The sequence below is a fragment of the Amaranthus tricolor genome, chromosome 5 (genome assembly GCF_026212465.1).
Source record: "Amaranthus tricolor cultivar Red isolate AtriRed21 chromosome 5, ASM2621246v1, whole genome shotgun sequence".
Classification (NCBI taxonomy): domain Eukaryota; kingdom Viridiplantae; phylum Streptophyta; class Magnoliopsida; order Caryophyllales; family Amaranthaceae; genus Amaranthus; species Amaranthus tricolor.
The window spans coordinates 29,658,319-29,676,756 of NC_080051.1; the positions used below are offsets into that span (position 1 = coordinate 29,658,319).

Here is an 18,438-nt window from a genome sequence, read left to right on the forward strand (position 1 = left end):
GATACCAGCTAACATACCACCAAACCAAAGCACTTCAGCAAACAATGAATCAATCTTGAACACAAAACCAGCAAACAAATCACACACTAATTCATACACAACATTAACAGCTAACATACCAGCTCATACACACCAAACAAATCACACACAGTACCTGCAAAGAAAAGAAGTGGAAAAGAAACAACCTTAATTCATTGATTCAACATTCTCAAGTTACAAATACCTAAAACATTGTTACAATTGTTGTGATTAAGGTCCTAAAATTCAAATACTAATCTTCATAAGTACAACAAACACTAACAAAAAACAAACAAAAAACCCTAACGCAAAGCTTGCACACTGATTCGTCGATTTCTTCTTCATCCTTGATATATCTGAAATCACTAGATCCTTTTCATGTTCCAAGCAACAAACCCTTGAAGTCAAGATCTTGATTTCCATTGCCAATTGTCGCTTCTCCTCCAAAAGCTTGTTCGTCACTTCTCTTTGCCAAACAGCCATTTCAGGTTGATCAACCCATTCAAACTTTTTGCATCCCCTCCAATTTGTATCAGGATCATAGAAAACGCAACTCTTAAACCTTCTTCCTGGATTTTCCTTGGTCCAAGAAACCCTTCTTGCAAATGGAACTCCACATCGACAATTCTCAGATTTCGAATTATGGCTAGAAGAAGAAGAAGTCATTCCAAATTAATTTCAAAATAAATTGGCGTGCTTTACTGAATTAATTATTCAACATCAAGGAGAAATGAAAGAAGGGAGAAGCGAGGATGAAGAACAGCGATTATGGGATTTCGAAGAACAAAACGGCATTTCAGGACTTAGGGTTTCAATTGATACAGTGAAGAAGAAGGGTTTATAAGGCTTAGATCATCACGTGCAAGTCACGTGATGGTCAACCGTTTCAATAAACGGTCAATGCCCTAAAAAACGTTAAGTGGTAGTGTTTTGCAAATGAAAGTATTAGAAAAGGTAGTTTTTTGAAAAAAAATTTATAAAAGGTAGTTTTTTGCAAATGAGTGTATAGAAAAGGTAGTTTTATGTAATTTTCTCTTATTATTATTACTGTTGTTGTTGTTGTTGTTATTTATTATTATTATTGTTGATGTTATTATTATTATTGTTTTTAAATTTTTTTTAAATATTGATATTATTATTATTATTATTATTATTATTATTAATATTATTGTTTTTCATTTTTTATTGTGATTATTATTATTATTATTATTATTATTATTATTATTATTATTATTATTGTTATTTATTATTATTATTATTGATGTTATTATTATTATTGTTTTTATTTTTTTTAAAATATTGATATTATTATTATTATTATTGTTTTAAATTTTTTATTTTGATTATTATTATTATTATTATTATTATTATTATTATTATTATTATTATTATTATTATCATCAAATTTTTATTTTTCTTTTAAATATTATTTTTAATTTATTTTTTTAATTATTATTATTATTATTATTATTATTATTATTATTATTATTGTGATTATTATTATTATTATTATTATTATTATTATTATTATATTATTATTATTATTATTAACTTTTTATTTTTGCTTTAAATATTATTATTTTTGATGATGTTGTTGTTATTATTGTTATTGTTAGTAAATTTTTCTTTAATGTTATTTTTAAATATTGTTTTTGTTATTAGTGTTATGATTATTATTATTGTTTTTGTTATGAGTGTTATGATTATTATTATTGTTTTTATTATTATTGTTATGATTATTATTATTATTATTATTATTATTATTATTATTATTATTATTATTATTATTATTATTATTATTATTGTTATTATTATTATTATTATTATTATTATTATTATTATTATTATTATTATTATGATTATTGTTAATTTAGAAAATTAATTAATATTTTGTTAAATTATATTTGTTGATAATGATTAGTTAAATATTGTTGTTGTTAAATTATATTTGTTGATAATGAGTAGTTTAATATGTTAATTAATTATTGTCTTTTGTATGGTTAATTTAACGTAACGTTTGATTATTTTTATTTATTATTAATAGTTCATTAAATTATCAAAATTGTAGTAAATGACTGGTAGTCAAGGGAAATGAAAGTGTTTTTTTAGACACTTGTTGAGCGGAAATAGTTCTAGGCTTACCCTACACAGAGGGGACCCTCATGAGAGGAGGGTAACGGGTTCTGCTAGCAGGTCTAAGCAGGAAGAGGCTGCCAGACACAGTGAGGCCCAACGGTCGAGTACGCTGCACCAAATGCGCCCTCGGTTTGATGACCAGGCTAGTGTCTAGAGTAGTTGGGGAGTTTCTAGTGATGATGATGATGATGTTGAGTACCAAGGCGTTGTTGGTCGCCCAGTGGATTGGACTGTTGTCCGTGGGGTCGACGGTAAATTCACACGCCCCGCCCGTAGTTCTGCAGGCGCATCAAAGCATGCCGGACGTAGTCACGTTGATGATGAGCCGTCACGGGGGAGCAGGCGCTCACAATCCGCTGGAACGGACTAGTTGGTCACATCGCCCCAGTCCGGGGGCCCACAGATACGCACCTAATACCCAGCTATGGCGGGCACATAGCTAAAGTTATTTTTGTCGGCTCTTAGCCTACGCCTCTTGTTCTGGAGTACCGTAGTAGAAAGAAGTCGTTGGAGGCGATCATCGGACTGCGGGATATGTCTAATGCGCTTTATGATGTTCTATCTGCCACTCCCCTCGGCTGGCTACTCTACATTGTTTTGTGCGACTGAACCGCGGTCCAGTCGCACGTTTTGTGCGACTCCTCCGTTTTTTTTTAAAAATACCCATTTAGATTGGTTTAAGTACGTACCCGATCGGATTCATAGTCGCTTTCGTTAGCCATAGTAAATCGATTCCAGCAATCAGTTTGTTTAAAATCAAAGAACGTTTTTAGAGAGATAGTACCGTGTTTGAATTCGTATATCATGCAAGGGTGCTACTGAAAATTCAATATATATAAGGCCGCGTTAAGAATGTTCGGGATTACGTTTAAATTTTAAATTTAATGTTTTTAAAGTGATAATAATATTATTAAGTAAGATTTACGTCTGTTAAACAAATTTTAAATGCAGAGGTAAAATCATAATTTTATAGAAAGGGTGATAATAAAATTAAAAAGGACCGGCGATAATGTTATTAAAAGCACAGGGCATCTGAAAAGGGGACGATAGAGAAGTTTGGTCAATCTTCCTTCTCAAATAGGAAAACCTTTTCAAGTAGGCAGTAGGCACTCTTTGATTACTCCTTATTAAATCCCAATTTGAGTTCAATGCAGAGAATGGAGACTCACTTGCGGCGCTGAACAGATAAATGCTGGCCCCACCATTGATACAATACACTTCATTCCAACTTTTTTTAATTTATTACTTATTTCAGAATATTTTGATTACGCCATCTTGCTATGACCAATTAAAATAAATAACAATTAGTCTTTGGCTTATGTTGCAAATGATTATTAGGTGCAATTTTTAGCTGATTTGATTGGATAAAATTGTTAGAATAATAAGTGAGCTATTTAAGTTAGTTATTATAAATATATTTAGTAAAAATTACCGTTTATTTATATCAAAATTGTGTCATTTTAAAGGCACATATAAAGTATTTGTTTAACTATTAGTTTGTTAATTTTTTTTGCTAAAAGCCAAAAGACCAATGAGATTAACTATAAAAAGTAATTTTATTTTGGCTTAGTTGACTCAATCCCATAAATCAGACATTTTTATTGACTGTTTGATTAAAAAGTCAAAAGTCAACCTAAAAATTAAATATTAAAACATTGTTAATGTCATCTTAAAAAAGTTGGGGGTAGTGGAGAGGGTTATTATGGGGGTTGATCCGGTGGTATTATGGAAGAGGGAGGGAGAGGAAAAAGTACGCCTTTTATTTTTTTGTTTTAAATAAATTTACCTGATATAATATGTTAGTATTAAATAAGTTAAGAGTCAAGCTTGGCAGCACATGTATAATTTAGGTTGAATTATTAACAAATAATTTAAAAGTACAATTTAAATGATTATCATTGTGTAGGAAAGAGAAAAAAATAAAAAGAAAAAAATAATTTGATTAAGAACCTCTTATTTAGAAAAGAAAAAGAAGGGGGAAATTTGAAGGAAAACATGATAAATTTTTTCAAGAATACATATTCAATAGAAAGGAAAATTTGAAGAGAATTATTATTATTTTTTTTCCTTATAATTTTCTTCTTGAAAAAATGAGGCAAATTAAAATATTCTCTCACCTCTTTCCCGACAATAAGAAAAGAAGAAAACAAAAATGAAGGCAGCTAAATGCTACTCTTACAAGTATAAGATAGCAGTTTATTAGAGAGAGAAAGTAAGTAGGAGAGAGACAAAAATTCAGGGGGAAATCTAAAGGATAGGAGATTGACGAAAATGGCGGTTGTTCATTCACCTTAAATTTTTCTAGGGTTTTGACCATATCAATCAAAATCTAGATTTTTGAATCAAATTTTTCCATGGAAATGCCTGGTAGAAGATCAAATTACTCACTGTTAAGTCAAGTGGATGATCAGATTGCAACTCCAGCGAAATTTTCTGCCGTCGGAGGAGGGGAGAGAAGCTTATTTCCATCTTCGATCGGATTGCAAAGGCAAAGTAGCGGAAGTAGTTTTGGGGAAAGTTCGTTGTCAGATCATTATGTGCCGTCGATCTCTTTGCCAGCAAGCGATCTTGATGGCTTTAGTTATGTGCAAGAGGAGAGAGATTCGAGGATGAGAGTAGCAGCGATTGATGGAGTTGGTGTTGGCGGTGGCGGGGGAGGGTCTTCATCATCGAAGAGTTGGGCGCAGCAAACAGAAGAGAGTTATCAGTTGCAATTGGCTTTGGCTTTGAGGTTATCTACAGAAGCTGCTTGTGCTGATGATCCTAATTTCTTGAATTCAGTACCCGATGGATCTTCTAGATTGTCTTCTTCTGCTTCTGCTGAATCCATTTCTCATCGATTTTGGGTAATGCTTCACTTTTCTCACATTTATCTTTTTTTAGCTTCAATTTTCTGTTGCACTTATAATGCCATTAAATTTGAGGAGAATATGTCTCTATTTGGTTTTTGAATTGAATGTTTGCTATGCTCCTGAAACGAGGCAATGGTAATTGGGTTGTTTATAGATTTTTGTTGTGGTTAGGGTTTTGAGTATAACCTTAAGATTTATTCAAATGTAGCATGTAAGTTTACAAACAACTTCTATATTTTGGAACTCCATTTGACTTATGCTTCCATTCTATGGTTTCTTTTCAGAGTATCTGTGTTTCATTCAATCCGGGTGCAAACATGCATCAATCAGGTTTCTTTAAAAGCGTTACTAAGATCTTGCCAGGCTCTATCTTAACATAGTTGTTGGTGATTTTGGCTAACCATTATCTTTCTCAGCATTTAGTTTAGTATCTAAGGAGATTTTACATCCAATTTCCTTTATTATAAACCTTATTTTAATCTTAAGTATATTTGGAAATGAAACTCACCCATCTTGGTCCTCTAAAATCTTCAAACCTTGCAAAACATTATTGTTACCCATTTACTTCATCTCTGTTACACGACATTCTAGTAGGAGAGTTAGGACTCATGTGCCATGTCGTCTTTAGTATCATATAGTCTAATTGTTGATTTGAGGTGTAGAGTCCCATGGGTTTGTTGATACCGCAATGAACTTTCCTAGTGAAATGAGTTGAGAAATCGGTTTCATATATTTTTTTTCCAATTTTAATCTAGTTAGTTTGCAAACACAAGATTTAATGGCGTTGAGCTTTGGTTGGCATGTTTGGGATTTTCTTGGAAATTCGTTGGGTCGTTGATGATTCCTAGATTTTGTTGTGGTGGTGCAATTGGAGCTTGCCTTGCAAGGTCGGGGTGGGCTCAACTGGAAGTCCTCTTTGATTATTCTCCTCTTGCACCACCCCATTTCCTGAGAATTTCTAAAGAAAACACGATGGTATGTTAATTATGTGGTTAATAGCTTATGAACTGTTTGATTGTCGAATTGGATGTGTCTTTAGCACATAGCACCGTTACCACGCGTAGCAACTGAGATTTTTCATGTTGTTTGAGCTCTTAGTTCTTTTATCTTTCATCAGGTGAATGGCTGCCTCTCATACTCCGACAAAATTCCTGATGGATTTTATCTCATAAATGGGATGAATCCTTATGTTTGGACAGTGTGTGTTGATATACAAGAAAATGGACGTATTCCTTCTATTGAATCACTAAAGTTGGTAGATCCTGTAAATGATTCTTCACTTGAGGTAATTTTGATTGATCGTCGCAGTGATTCCAACTTGAAGGAATTGCAGAGTCGGGCTCATGAAATTTCCAGATTGTGTGCGACTTCTGACGATGTTGTTGACCAGCTGGCAAAGTTGACATGTAGCCTACTGGGGTGAGTTGTCAGTGTATCCTTCACTTGATGGAATAATGCCCATAGTCTGCAAATTTAACCTTTTCTGTGACATTTTTTGGTCCTCCACAAGGGGTGCAGCTTTAACCACAGAGGAGGAATTACTTCCCATCTGGGAGAAGTTCAGCAATGGTCTCAAGGATTGCCTAGGGTCTGTTGTGCTTCCTATTGGTAGCTTATCTATTGGCTTATGCAGACATCGTGCTCTGCTGTTCAAAGTATGTAAACAATGTTATTTTTTGACGCATGTAGATATTAACTTCATAATTGAAAGTTGCATGGAAATAGTTGTGACTTCTTTTCCCTCTTTCTTATGTAGAATCATTTGGTGATTCTTTTATTATGCAATCATGAGTCACTTTGTACCTACCAAATATACGTTGAAGTTTAGCTTGATAAGAATTGCTGTTTTTAATTTGAGGTTATACAGTAAAAAGAAGAGGAGGGGGGGAGTTATGTCTCTGGATGAGTCAATGCGGCTGTTTATCTGCATTCCTATTATTGTAAGTTGTAACGTCATTTTCTTTGGCATAAGTTGCCTTCTTGATCCACATTCCACATGGTTGGAAGGCTTCTTCGTTTTTTCAAATCCAAAATCTTGTTCTAAGACAGTTGCTATGCCCTATTGAGCTCAGTTCTGCTTCATCTGATGACCATAACATGCTAACCTTATCTTGTATTATGATGTGAAAGCATTCAACCTTTATTACTAAAATTATTGATCAATTTACTTGCTACACGTGACATTCTTTTTGCCCACTGTTATTGAACTTCTATTGATTAATATCCTTTCTACTGAAGTGATTGTAAACATTTTTAATATCCTGCTTCACAGGTCCTTGCCGATTCAATTGAATTGCCATGTCGAATAGCCAAGGGATGTAAATATTGCAATAGAAATGATGGTACATCTTGTCTAGTACGATTTGGACATAACAGGTCTGCTAAAATTTTAGTGCAACATAATTTCAAATTCATTTCTAATAGATCTTCACATTTGCAATTCCTTACTTATTTCAATCATTGTATAATATAAACTTTTATTCATGACTTACTTAGCAATATGCTCTAACATCTCTTTTTATTAGGTGTAATATCAATTTATATTCTATAATTATTACTAAACAAAACCCTCAATGACATCATCTCCTTCTAAGATTGCACTTTCTCATTAATAATTTTCCCTCAAAAAACTCAATGCTGATGTCATTATTATTACCATATATTGTATTTCATTTACTTCACTATCATTCATGACAACACTGTTATCCATGTTAATTGATTTTGACTTTTAATATTATAGTATTAAAAGTATTAGAAAAATTACAAATTCATTCGATTATTTTTTTTCAATTATTTATAAAATAATCTCAATTTATTTCAATCAAATGTGCATATAAATGTTATTAAATTCATTAATTTTTTATGTGCTAGATTAGTTTTATTAAAAAAATTATAACAATACATTATATACATATTAATTATAAACATTAGACCTTTGTTAAAAATCATAAGAGTTATATATTGATTATAATAATAGTGATTAACGATTGATTTATAAAATATCATTTGTTTTATTTTCCGAAATGTTATCACCATGGATACTAATTTAGTTTATAATAAGGCTAGGCACATATGGGTGGAAGAAATAAGTGGGTGAGATGAAGTGATTGAATAAGTTGTGGACGAGATTAAAGAAAAAAGGAGTTTTACCATTGCCAAAAAAAGGAAAGGGTCCGAAGTAAGTAGGACAAGTCACAACCTTAAGTAGAAATGAGTTCAAATTCGTGGAGAGATAGAGGGAGTATCAAAGAGAGGTTTTGTGCACTTGATCCTTTACTTTAGTATTAATATGGGAGTCAAGACTCTAAAGGCATTGAAATTCCGTTAATATTGGGGTTGGTATGTCATAGTATTTCCAAGCTCTGGGCTGTTTGAAAATGTTGGAATCTTAAAAAAAATCAAAATACTGGCAAAGCTTACTTTTTGTAAACTAGTTAAGGCCAAATGACCTCACGTCTTTGCCGGTTCAATCCGGGAGGTTGATCGAGTATTATTTCATAAAGAGAATTGTTGCAAAACAACCAGTCTTGTTTCTCAATATTTTTTTGTTAAGCTTTATTTTGGTCATTTTTATTAACAAAACTCTTTTGATTTAGCTACTTGTCAATGTTGTGTGCTCACTCATAATCGTTTTGCTAGTTGCTAATTTCCATTCAATCGTCAATCTTCCATACAAAGCAGCTGGTCTTCTAGGTTGAGCTTTGTCAAAAAACCCAATTTTTGTCAACTCACTAAATTGTTTTGCATCTTACTGTATCTCCTCTCCGCATTTTTGATGTTAAGGATCTTTGGGGCAGTAATTATTATTAAATTTTTTGTTGGTGAGCTTTAAAGGAGGTAAGATTTGGGGACTGGTTATTGGCAGTGGAAGAAAGAAGTAATAAAAACTTTATGAATTACCAAAGCATTATGGTGTGTGGGAAAAGATTGGCGCACACACATACACTTGCACATACAAGACATCTAAGTTATTTTGTATATGGAAATGAGTAGTTTGTTCTTTTGTTATCTGTGTCTTATTCTTGATGGAGTCTGCTTGGTTTGATTAATTTAGTCGGCTAATGTGCTACATATGTATTACAAGTATTTTGTACAGTTTGTAACTGCCTGATAAATCCGTTCTTTTTATGTTGCAGAGAGTATTTGGTTGATCTAGTTGGGAAGCCAGGTTGCTTATGTGAGCCTGATTCCTTACTTAATGGTCCATCTTCCATCTCAATTTGTTCACCATTGCGCTTTCCACAATTTAGATCAGTTGAGCCTGCCATTGATTTTAGTTCACTGGCCAAACAATATTTTTCAGATTGTCAATCTCTGAATCTTGTATTTGACAGACCTTCTACAGGTACATTCTTTTGTTCTCATGTAGTACTTGGAATAAGTAGATATGCTCATTATATGAACTATTTATGCAGGCGTGAATCAAGAATCCGAAAAACTAGGATTCAGGATATTTCCAGAGGCCACTGATATTTTTCTATATTTGCGCTTTTCATTGACTAAGTGATTTTCGCTTTCTAGTATAGAATGCTTTGGACTCTCAACCTTATTAGGTTATTACTAGTGAGATGACCCAACTGGTTTTTATAATTTGAATAATGTTGTTTAACTTCGTCATTGTTGATATTGCCTTGTATATGTTGTGTGCTTTATAATTCTCGCATGAGGAATCTCATCCGCTTATTTTTTCTTTCCATTTCTTGAATAAAAAAAATGAGTTTGGTTATACTAGAAAGCCTTTAGTACCTTATGTCAATGGGGCAAAAGAAGCTGTGTGACAATAGGCTTAAGTGTATTCTTGTTTGATTGTTCTAATAGGGGAACGCTATTCTCAATTTTATCATTAAAGGAGCTTTTGCTCATATTGAATCATCTACTTGTCGTTTAAGGGGTGTTTGGTTCGACAAATACATCTCTCGTGGAAATAAGTTTCATTGAAAAATGAATTGATTATTATATTTTGTTTGGTTTAATGGATAACTATTAAGCTAAGAAGAGCGGACTAGAATTTTTGTGAAGGGGAGTGGATAAAAATTAGTTTCCTTTCGATATTGGTGGCAAATATTTATATCGGGATGTAAAACTCTTTTGTCAAACCTAACAATGGAACATGAATTTTTTTTTTGTTGGATAACGTTTTCTTACAAATGAACACCCACTTAGTTTTAATTAATTTTTCAATTCATCTAAATTCTTGGATAGAAAAAAAGAGATATAAATTAGCATTTTGTAGAAAGAGCTGGAAGTTTTAATGAAGTTCGATTTCTAACAAAATATGATATGCTTATGAAAAGCATTCTTTGCATAGCATAGTTGATAGTTCTTTGATCATAGTTTTGAATGCTTTTATAACGTTCTCACTTATACCTTTTTTTGGAGCATAAATGAAGATGGTACAAAAACTTTATAAATGAATACGGCATGTAGTATTAATTAATGTACTGAAAGGTCGAATATTGTTTGAACCTCTTGGACGAATTTTAAGATACTTGGAAGTTTTGAGAAAAGTGAAGATATCTTTTTCAGGACATCTTTTTCGTTTTCTATGTACCATTTGGTTTATGCGAACATCTTAAATGTTGAATTTATATGGCAGGTACAGTAGAACAAGATGCAGGGGACTCTATGTATCATAAGCATAATGTTCGTAAACCGGTAGACAATAATCCTCTACCAAATGACCAAGAACATCCTCAGTATGTTGGCCATGATAGAGATTCCCAGTTTACTGAATCCGTTGGTCCTCCACTAAATAATGCAAGAGCACCTAATCCCTTAAAAGAGTTCCTTCCATCTAGATTCTTGCCTCCTAGTCGGCAAAGGGGAACCCAGACTTTTACCGATTCAACAAGAGTTGTATCCAATGATATGCGTTTTGATTCTAGCCAATTAGTTTCAAACAGAAGCGAAGCTTCTTTGGACATGGAAGATTTGGTCATTTCATGGAGCGATCTTGTCGTGAGGGATAGGATTGGAGCAGGTTTTACATAATGAATCATTTATGCTTTTGATTTGATTTTTCACATGCAAATGGCTTTCTTCATTCTTGATTAGCTTGCTAGTTAATATATGGTTTAGTTATATATTATTTTTCTCTCTGGTATTTGTGATCTTTTGTTGTTAAATTGCCTACTTTTTCCTGCAGGTTCATTTGGAACTGTCCATCGAGCTGAATGGAATGGATCCGTAAGCATCTCAACGTTTTCTACTTTGAATTTGCTAGGATATGATACTCCAGGATGAAGAATTGGAATGTTTTATCTACTTTTGTGTTTGATTTTGATTCTAAATAGTCCTATCTCCCATTACTAGGAATGTTCTGGATATTAATATCTGTTCTATTTTGTTAGTGCTGGATTCTGATGCTCAGAACCAGAATTTATGTTTTGGCACATCCAGAAACGCCTTGCATATTTAAGGAGAGGAATGTGTTTTTCCCCTAGGAATTGCGTTTCTCTTCTGTGAATGTCCTTGTTGTCTTCCCTTGAAACCCAATGCTTATGTTTGAGAGACTCTCCCCCTTCCCCTTCATACAAGTTGTTTCCATGTCAGTCCTCTCCTATGTAGAATTCGTACCTCTAGCTACCTCTCACTATTCACTACTAAATTACTTGATCAGTTGATCTCCAAAATGTTCTTTATGTTCCAATCTGCCATGTTCCTCTTTTCCTCTTTTCTTTCACACGTTAAGATATAAAAAGAAAATTTGAATGGAATGCTCCATGATGTGATTGTGAGTAAGTGTTGAATGTCTTCATATTGTTGATATCGGGCAAAGGGGGTGGGGTGGGGTGGAATGTCAGGTTAAGCAAGGTTTAGAGTCTTAGTTTTATAAAGCGTGCCTAGGCGCTCCTCAAAGGTAGGCTCCAAAAAGTTTCTTTTCCTAGTCTGGGCTTATCAAACACACAGGCACTCTTTCGCTTTTTTCGTCTTATGTCTTGTGCTCCTTATGCGCTTTTGGTTTTTTGTTGAGAGAATTTTTTGAATAATTTATCACAACACAATTAAGTTTTAAAATTTGTCTTCTTTGAAGAAAGAAAAAGAAAAGGAAAAAGAATTTGCTCTTGTCTTTGAGAAAACAAAAAACAAGAATCTGGAGAGATAATGGTTTATTTAGTGTTCTTAAACATGCCTCCATTGCTAGATATCTTCTTTTGTCTTCTGCTATTGTGTTTCGTGTGGATCTTTATGTATTTTCTTTTATTCCTTTGGATTCATCATCCCTCTTCTCTTCCTATGGATTCTTCAATTTTCGATCTTCTAGTTTTTTCATCTATCAAAATTTCTCTTCTTCAATCCATCTTAATTTTTCTTCTAGATATTTCATTCTTTTCGATTCATGAGTAGTCTAGAAAATCCTTACACAACAAGGGGGAAGCTTAATCCTTCCTGTACGTGAGAATTGAACTCTTGTTAACCCAATATTCTTTATTATTTATCTCTTCTGTGTTCTTCGTTTTCTTCTCTTCTCTTCTTTGATGACAATTAGACTTAGAATAAGGCTTTAGAAATCAGAATGTAGGTTTTACGTACCCTTTTGTTTTATTTTATGTTATATTAGTTGCTTGACATTATGTGAACAAATATTTTACATCTTCATGCAATTATAATACACATCACATTTTTTTAAGTATCAAATGTGTTCTAAAATTTTTGAGCCAACAAAAACGCCTTGCCTACGGAAATTCGCGCTTTAGCCTTGCACTTTGCCTCTAGGTTCGAGGAATCGTCTATGTGCACCTTGTGCTACTAAGGAGTTACTGAGATAGATGTCTACTTATATTTAATGCTTTGATTTATCGGCTTCTTTGTACTGGTATTTTTTTCATTTTCATTTTCATTTTCCTTTTCTTCAATTTTATATTTATTTCTTTTTGCTTCTTATTCTTTTAACTTTACGCTTTGATTCTTTTAATTTTCCTTTGTCTCTTTTTCTTTTCTCATTGCACAAAAACCGCGCAAAGTGCGCACCTACCAAAAGCTCGTCCTTTTACCTTGCCCCCACATTTAGGCTCCGACACCAGTTTGCACCTTGGTGCTCTTCCTGCCTTTTAAAGCTAATTTTGGAGTTGAGACTTTTGATTTTAGGGGTGAGAGTGAGTAAAAAACTAATGTACATAAGTTGTAAAAAATTGGATTTTTGGTATGGTGTAGTGTATATCACGTGCCCATACTGCATACCTTGTTATCTTCGCAAAACTCCCTTTGTTGAATGGCTGTTCTGTTTTACGATTTGGCTTAAGAATTGATTCATGTGCATTAGCTTTTGATATATTTGCTTTGAATGCTTTAGATGAAGCATTGATGATGACCTTTTGAGTCTTGAATGGTTCCATTTGTAGGAGGTTGCGGTCAAGATCCTCATGGAACAAGATTTCCATCCAGAGCGCTGTAATGAATTCTTGAGGGAGGTAAGAACTAATACTGTTAACTATTTACAACTTTACATTCTTGTGGCCCCTTCTAATTGAAATTTATTTTTTTGATTAGGTTGCAATAATGAAACGATTACGACATCCAAATATAGTTCTCTTCATGGGGGCAGTCACCGAGCCACCTAATCTCGCCATAGTTACTGAATATTTATGCAGGTCTGCACCCTTGGATTTATTTCACTGCATTTTATTTGCTTGAAGTCGTTTCTGTATTTTAGTGAATTAACAATATGTTTGATATCTACTGCAGAGGAAGTTTATACAGACTTTTACATAAATCAGGTGGCAGAGAAGTGTTAGATGAGAGGCGGCGTCTTAGTATGGCCTATGATGTTGTACGCATGCTTAGTTTCCCTTGCTTCCCTCTATTTTCTCGAACATGCAGAATTAGATTTTCTTCTTCTTCTTCTTCTTCTTGATTTCTGATGATTGATTAAGCAGCCTATGTTGTGCAGGCAAAGGGAATGAATTATCTTCATAAGCGTAATCCTCCCATCGTTCATCGGGATCTCAAGTCTCCTAACCTTTTGGTGGATAAAAAGTACACTGTAAAGGTATAGTTTTCTGGACTGTAAGCTGATGCCAACAGTCCCCACACCTCTAGTTAATTCTTCTGATTATAAAAGCTTCTACATGCGGAAAATAACCATCGTCAAGTGCTAACTTATGTCTGCTATACAGACCAATGCTTGCTACATTTACCTTTGCAAGATATGTTGAATTTACTCTAAAAATGAGCTCTTCAGCATTCCCCATTTTGCAAATTACTATTTTTCTTAATTGATTCTTCTTGTGCAATGACAGAGATATAGGGGAAGGGACAAAAAGTTGAGGCATTTTTGGGTATTTGCAATATCTATTTCGTTTCTTGGAGAAACAATTGACAGTCACATAGTCAATTGAATGATGTTTGGCATTTAAGGGTGGTTCTATGTTACTTTTGCTTTCAGATTGGTTTTCAATTAGGATCTAGAAGCTATGTTATCAGTTAGCATGTTTGCTAATAAAGTTATTTAGTATGGGTGACTCTGCATAGAGAATGTCTTCGTTCCAGTTTTTTCTACTTACGCCAATCACTTCAAGTTATCTATATCTAGCTTGATTCTCCGTTTAGTTGGCACACTTGAATTTCTGAGGGTTGCTTTGCGTTGAATATGGGTGACTGCAGTAGTGCCTTCTGTTTACCATATGTTTTTTCCTCTCACAATTTCTTACTGTGTTTTTGTACGCATTGTCACATTTGTCTTTTATTAAGCACACCGAGTTGCTTATAGTTTCTTTTATGTATTTAGGTTTGTGATTTTGGCCTTTCGCGTCTAAAGGCCAACACATTCTTGTCATCAAAATCAGCAGCTGGAACAGTAAGTTTTTCTTGAAGGAGTTAATTGAATCTAATAGTTATTTTTCTTTTGCTATATGCTTTAGTTGGGATGAAATTATTAATTGTATAAGTGACTTGAACAGCCTGAGTGGATGGCACCTGAAGTTCTTCGTGATGAACCTTCGAATGAGAAGTCAGATGTCTACAGCTTTGGGGTAATATTGTGGGAGCTTGCGACGTTGCAACAACCATGGAGCAGCTTAAATCCAGCTCAGGTTTGTGTCTCTTCTGCTTGAATCATATTTTTGATCTTATTAAATTGTTGCTCCTTTATTGAGTTGATGGGGAGCTGAAAGGTCTTTGGAGATTATTTTGAGGTTTTGTGGTGAGGGGAGGGGGGGAAAGATTACACAAGACTCTTAATTCAATTTGTAGTACATGATTTGTTGTGCAACAATCTTGGGTCCACAAGTGTCATAATTCAATTTTGAAAATTAAAGTTTCGTGATTAGACTGTTTAAGACTATTCCCATCATCCAAAAGTCTACTAATTTAAGACTTAACTTAAGACTTTGTATTAACACACCCTAAAGTAGATGTGGTGTTTTTTTTTTTTTTTGGGGGGGGGGGGGGGGGGGCATATCTTAAAGAATAAAGCTGAAATAATGACACTAGAAAGGGTCTTTGAAGTCGTAGATATTAAAGACAAATTGAGAAAAAAAAAATTATGTTGATTTTATCACGTGCAAAATAGAACCAAAATGCATTTAGAAAAGTTAAAGTTCGGAAGTTTAGTAGTTTTAAAGAGGAGGCGTATAATGACGAAGATCACAAAAGTAAAGAATGACAGTAATGTTTGAGATTTGCGAGAGCATATGACAATAGATAAATAAAAATTAATGGAAGAGGTGGCTATATTGGATGATCACAAGAGCGAGGTTCATACAAGGATAGCCATACGGTGGATACCTAAGCACCCATAGATGAGGAGGTGAGTGTTAATTGATGAAATGCTTCATTGCAATTGATTATTCTAGTTGTAGATTAGTATAATGCTAAATATTTTACAAGTACAACAAAAAAGATGCCATAACCTTAAATGCGAAGTGGCTCCCTCCGGGATTTTGGGTTGTATTTACATGACATTACTCTTGTAATAATAAAGCAGTGGTTTTGTTGATTTTTGATTTCAAACATCATGTGGAACATCACAATATGAAACCAATATACAAGTTTTTTCACTTTGTCGAGAATGGACAACAATATTTTGTAAGTAATCGCGAAACTTGTAATCAACTGCTCATATTGCGTCAAGGTTTTATGACCTTTTGCTTAATACTTTGTAATGGTCCCAGGTACATAATATACGTTGGTTTTATTAACTATGCTCCTTGGTTTATATTGGAGCTTTGGAAATGCTTAAACTACCCAGCTTTTTATACTCCTATTTCTGTTTCCACGCATGATTTATATTCCTCATATTAGTGGTAATAAGGCTTGGGCGTCGCTGTATAATGTTATTAAGGTTGTGGTATACTCTTATACAGGTTGTTGCAGCCGTAGGTTTTAAGCGAATGAGACTTGAAATTCCACGAGATGTAAATCCTCAAGTAGCTGCTATTATTGAGGCATGCTGGGAAAAGTGGGTAGAAAATCCATTTTTGCTGCACATATGCTAGAGTTCAGCATGTCCTTATGCTTATTTGTTTATTTTTTTTTGGTTTCTTTAGTGAGCCTTGGAAGCGTCCATCCTTTGCCAACATTATGGATTCTTTGAGGTCACTTCTTAAACCTCCTGCACCTCAATCGGTTCGTGGAGATACACACCTAATTACGTGAATATTGGGAGATGGATTGTGCTGTTTTGTCTTTGTTCAATTTGCAAGATTCTTTTCCTGGTTTGATCCTCAGAAGAAGGGATTAATCGTCCTATACACAGGTGGGTCCATCTTCATCCTTGTGTATTGTTTCATTTCCGCATCAAAACTTTACTCCAACTCAAGATTAACTTTGGAGCTAGAGCAAGGAAATATCTTCAACGTTATTAGACTTATTACTTATGTTATGTTGGCTATGTGGCCTGAGATTTTTGAAGGAACTTTCCACAACTATTGCCAAAACCTTATCCCAACAATATGGGAATGCTACATAAATGAAAACAAATCAACATATTTAATTGTCACTAACAAAGATTATACGTTTATACTATTTCGTGAATAGATACTACGATCAAAGAATTATGTACCGAGGGTCTTGGCATTTGAATCATAGTCAATAACTAGGGTTAAAATTTTGTTTAATAATCAATATCCTAGACTTTTTTGCATAGCTAGATGGTGGTTCTGATGTTGATTGTCGGATTTTGTATTTTAGTTATAGGTGAGGTGTTGTTTATTATGTGGTAAAAACTTCACTTTTTCTGTGCCCCGTCATCCCACCCACTTAAAAAGAAGGAATTCTGTACTGCTAAAAGAGCATCAGGAGATAGTGAAATGACATTACACCAACATTCTTGAGGCTCATCTACTGGGTCATATCTCTTCCCCCTCCCCTTTTGTTTGCGATCATTCCACCTGATTTCAAGTAGTGGGTAAACGAACCATACCTGGTTTTTTTTTTGTCCATCACTTGTTGCCTTCATTGTAGATCTAGAATATTAGAATGTCACCTACATTTGACATTGTTGTGTCTGGCTGTTGACTAGATGTATCCGAGTCCTTTTGTAGCACTGATGCTGTTTCGCTGGTGAGAGAGATAACTTTCTGGTACTTGACCGACTGTCATTTAACTAGATTTATACTGTAAAGAAACTCCGCTCAAGAGTCGGGGTTCAGTGGAGAAGAGAATAGAGTTCCTATTCCTAGTTATAAATTGTCGTTCTCTTTGTTTGTGATCTGCTGATGAATATATGTTAATGTTCTCCTGAACCTGTCTTTGTTGATGCAGGTGAAATGCTGTACATCTTTTTTACCTTGCCGATTGAGAGATGATTTTTTGACAATAAAACTATACATTACCCATACTACTATACTAGATCATTATGGATGCCAAATAGTCTTCCAGCAACCGTCTATCCTGATCATAGCATGTCATAATTTTGTATTTAATTTAAGCTAAGCACTGGTGCGGGTTAGTTTCCAGAAAATAGCATCCGAGTGAAACTGTGCATATCTTGACATAGGAGCTAGATGAATCAAAACATTCTTTCTCTTTCATTTTCAGCTGATTTTGGCATTCACTTATATTTGTATTATCACTCTCACTTATTTTTATTGATTAAGAAATTAGTGGGAATGTCGATGTAAATCATGTTTCAATCCATATCAGTTTCCTTCTCAATGGGAATTGCCTGATCATTCCTTAATTGTGAAATAACAAAGATTATCATATGTGATGGTCAAGATCTACCATAGTCGAATTTCTTAGAAAGCTAACAAATAATTAAATAAACATTGCTCCTATTACATTTTATTTTATATACATATAATAAGAGATCGTTAGCAAATGTAACACTACTATTTTATGGCAGAAATTTAATTATAAGATTATGGGTTTTATGGCAATTTTCGAGAATTAAGTTCAATGTCTTTTTGTATGTTCTTCAAAGGAATCACATGGAAACAATATGCGTTCTTATGAAATTGCTTATAAAGGCAATTAAAATATGTTAAATTAT

General features: G+C 33.7%; 2 protein-coding genes across 2 annotated transcripts; one reads left to right on the forward strand and one right to left on the reverse strand.

The window, feature by feature from the left end:
• Positions 1 to 264: 264 nt before the first annotated feature.
• LOC130813653 (uncharacterized) lies at positions 265 to 684 on the reverse strand. Its single transcript, XM_057679496.1, has one exon. The coding sequence runs from the start codon at positions 682 to 684 to the stop codon at positions 265 to 267; it is 420 nt and encodes a 139-aa protein (XP_057535479.1).
• Positions 685 to 4,232: 3,548 nt separating this feature from the next.
• On the forward strand, positions 4,233 to 18,118 carry LOC130812761 (serine/threonine-protein kinase CTR1-like). The gene is made up of 16 exons (XM_057678347.1): positions 4,233 to 5,000; positions 6,124 to 6,425; positions 6,517 to 6,661; positions 7,279 to 7,382; positions 9,143 to 9,351; positions 10,603 to 10,986; positions 11,152 to 11,192; positions 13,349 to 13,417; positions 13,497 to 13,597; positions 13,692 to 13,776; positions 13,897 to 13,995; positions 14,734 to 14,802; positions 14,906 to 15,037; positions 16,310 to 16,404; positions 16,493 to 16,701; positions 17,709 to 18,118. The coding sequence occupies exons 1-15, from the start codon at positions 4,509 to 4,511 to the stop codon at positions 16,599 to 16,601; spliced, it is 2,436 nt and encodes an 811-aa protein (XP_057534330.1). The 5' UTR covers positions 4,233 to 4,508; the 3' UTR covers positions 16,602 to 16,701; positions 17,709 to 18,118.
• Positions 18,119 to 18,438: the final 320 nt, after the last annotated feature.

Excerpts from the sequence above, each read along its gene's own strand:
- LOC130813653 (XM_057679496.1), bottom strand. The coding sequence starts at position 684 with ATGACTTCTTCTTCTTCTAGCCATAATTCGAAATCTGAGAATTGTCGA.
- LOC130812761 (XM_057678347.1), top strand. The coding sequence starts at position 4,509 with ATGGAAATGCCTGGTAGAAGATCAAATTACTCACTGTTAAGTCAAGTG. Across the intron at positions 5,001-6,123 it reads CCATTTCTCATCGATTTTGG|GTGAATGGCTGCCTCTCATA; the intron begins GTAATGCTTCAC and ends ATCTTTCATCAG. Across the intron at positions 13,418-13,496 it reads GTAATGAATTCTTGAGGGAG|GTTGCAATAATGAAACGATT; the intron begins GTAAGAACTAAT and ends TTTTTTGATTAG.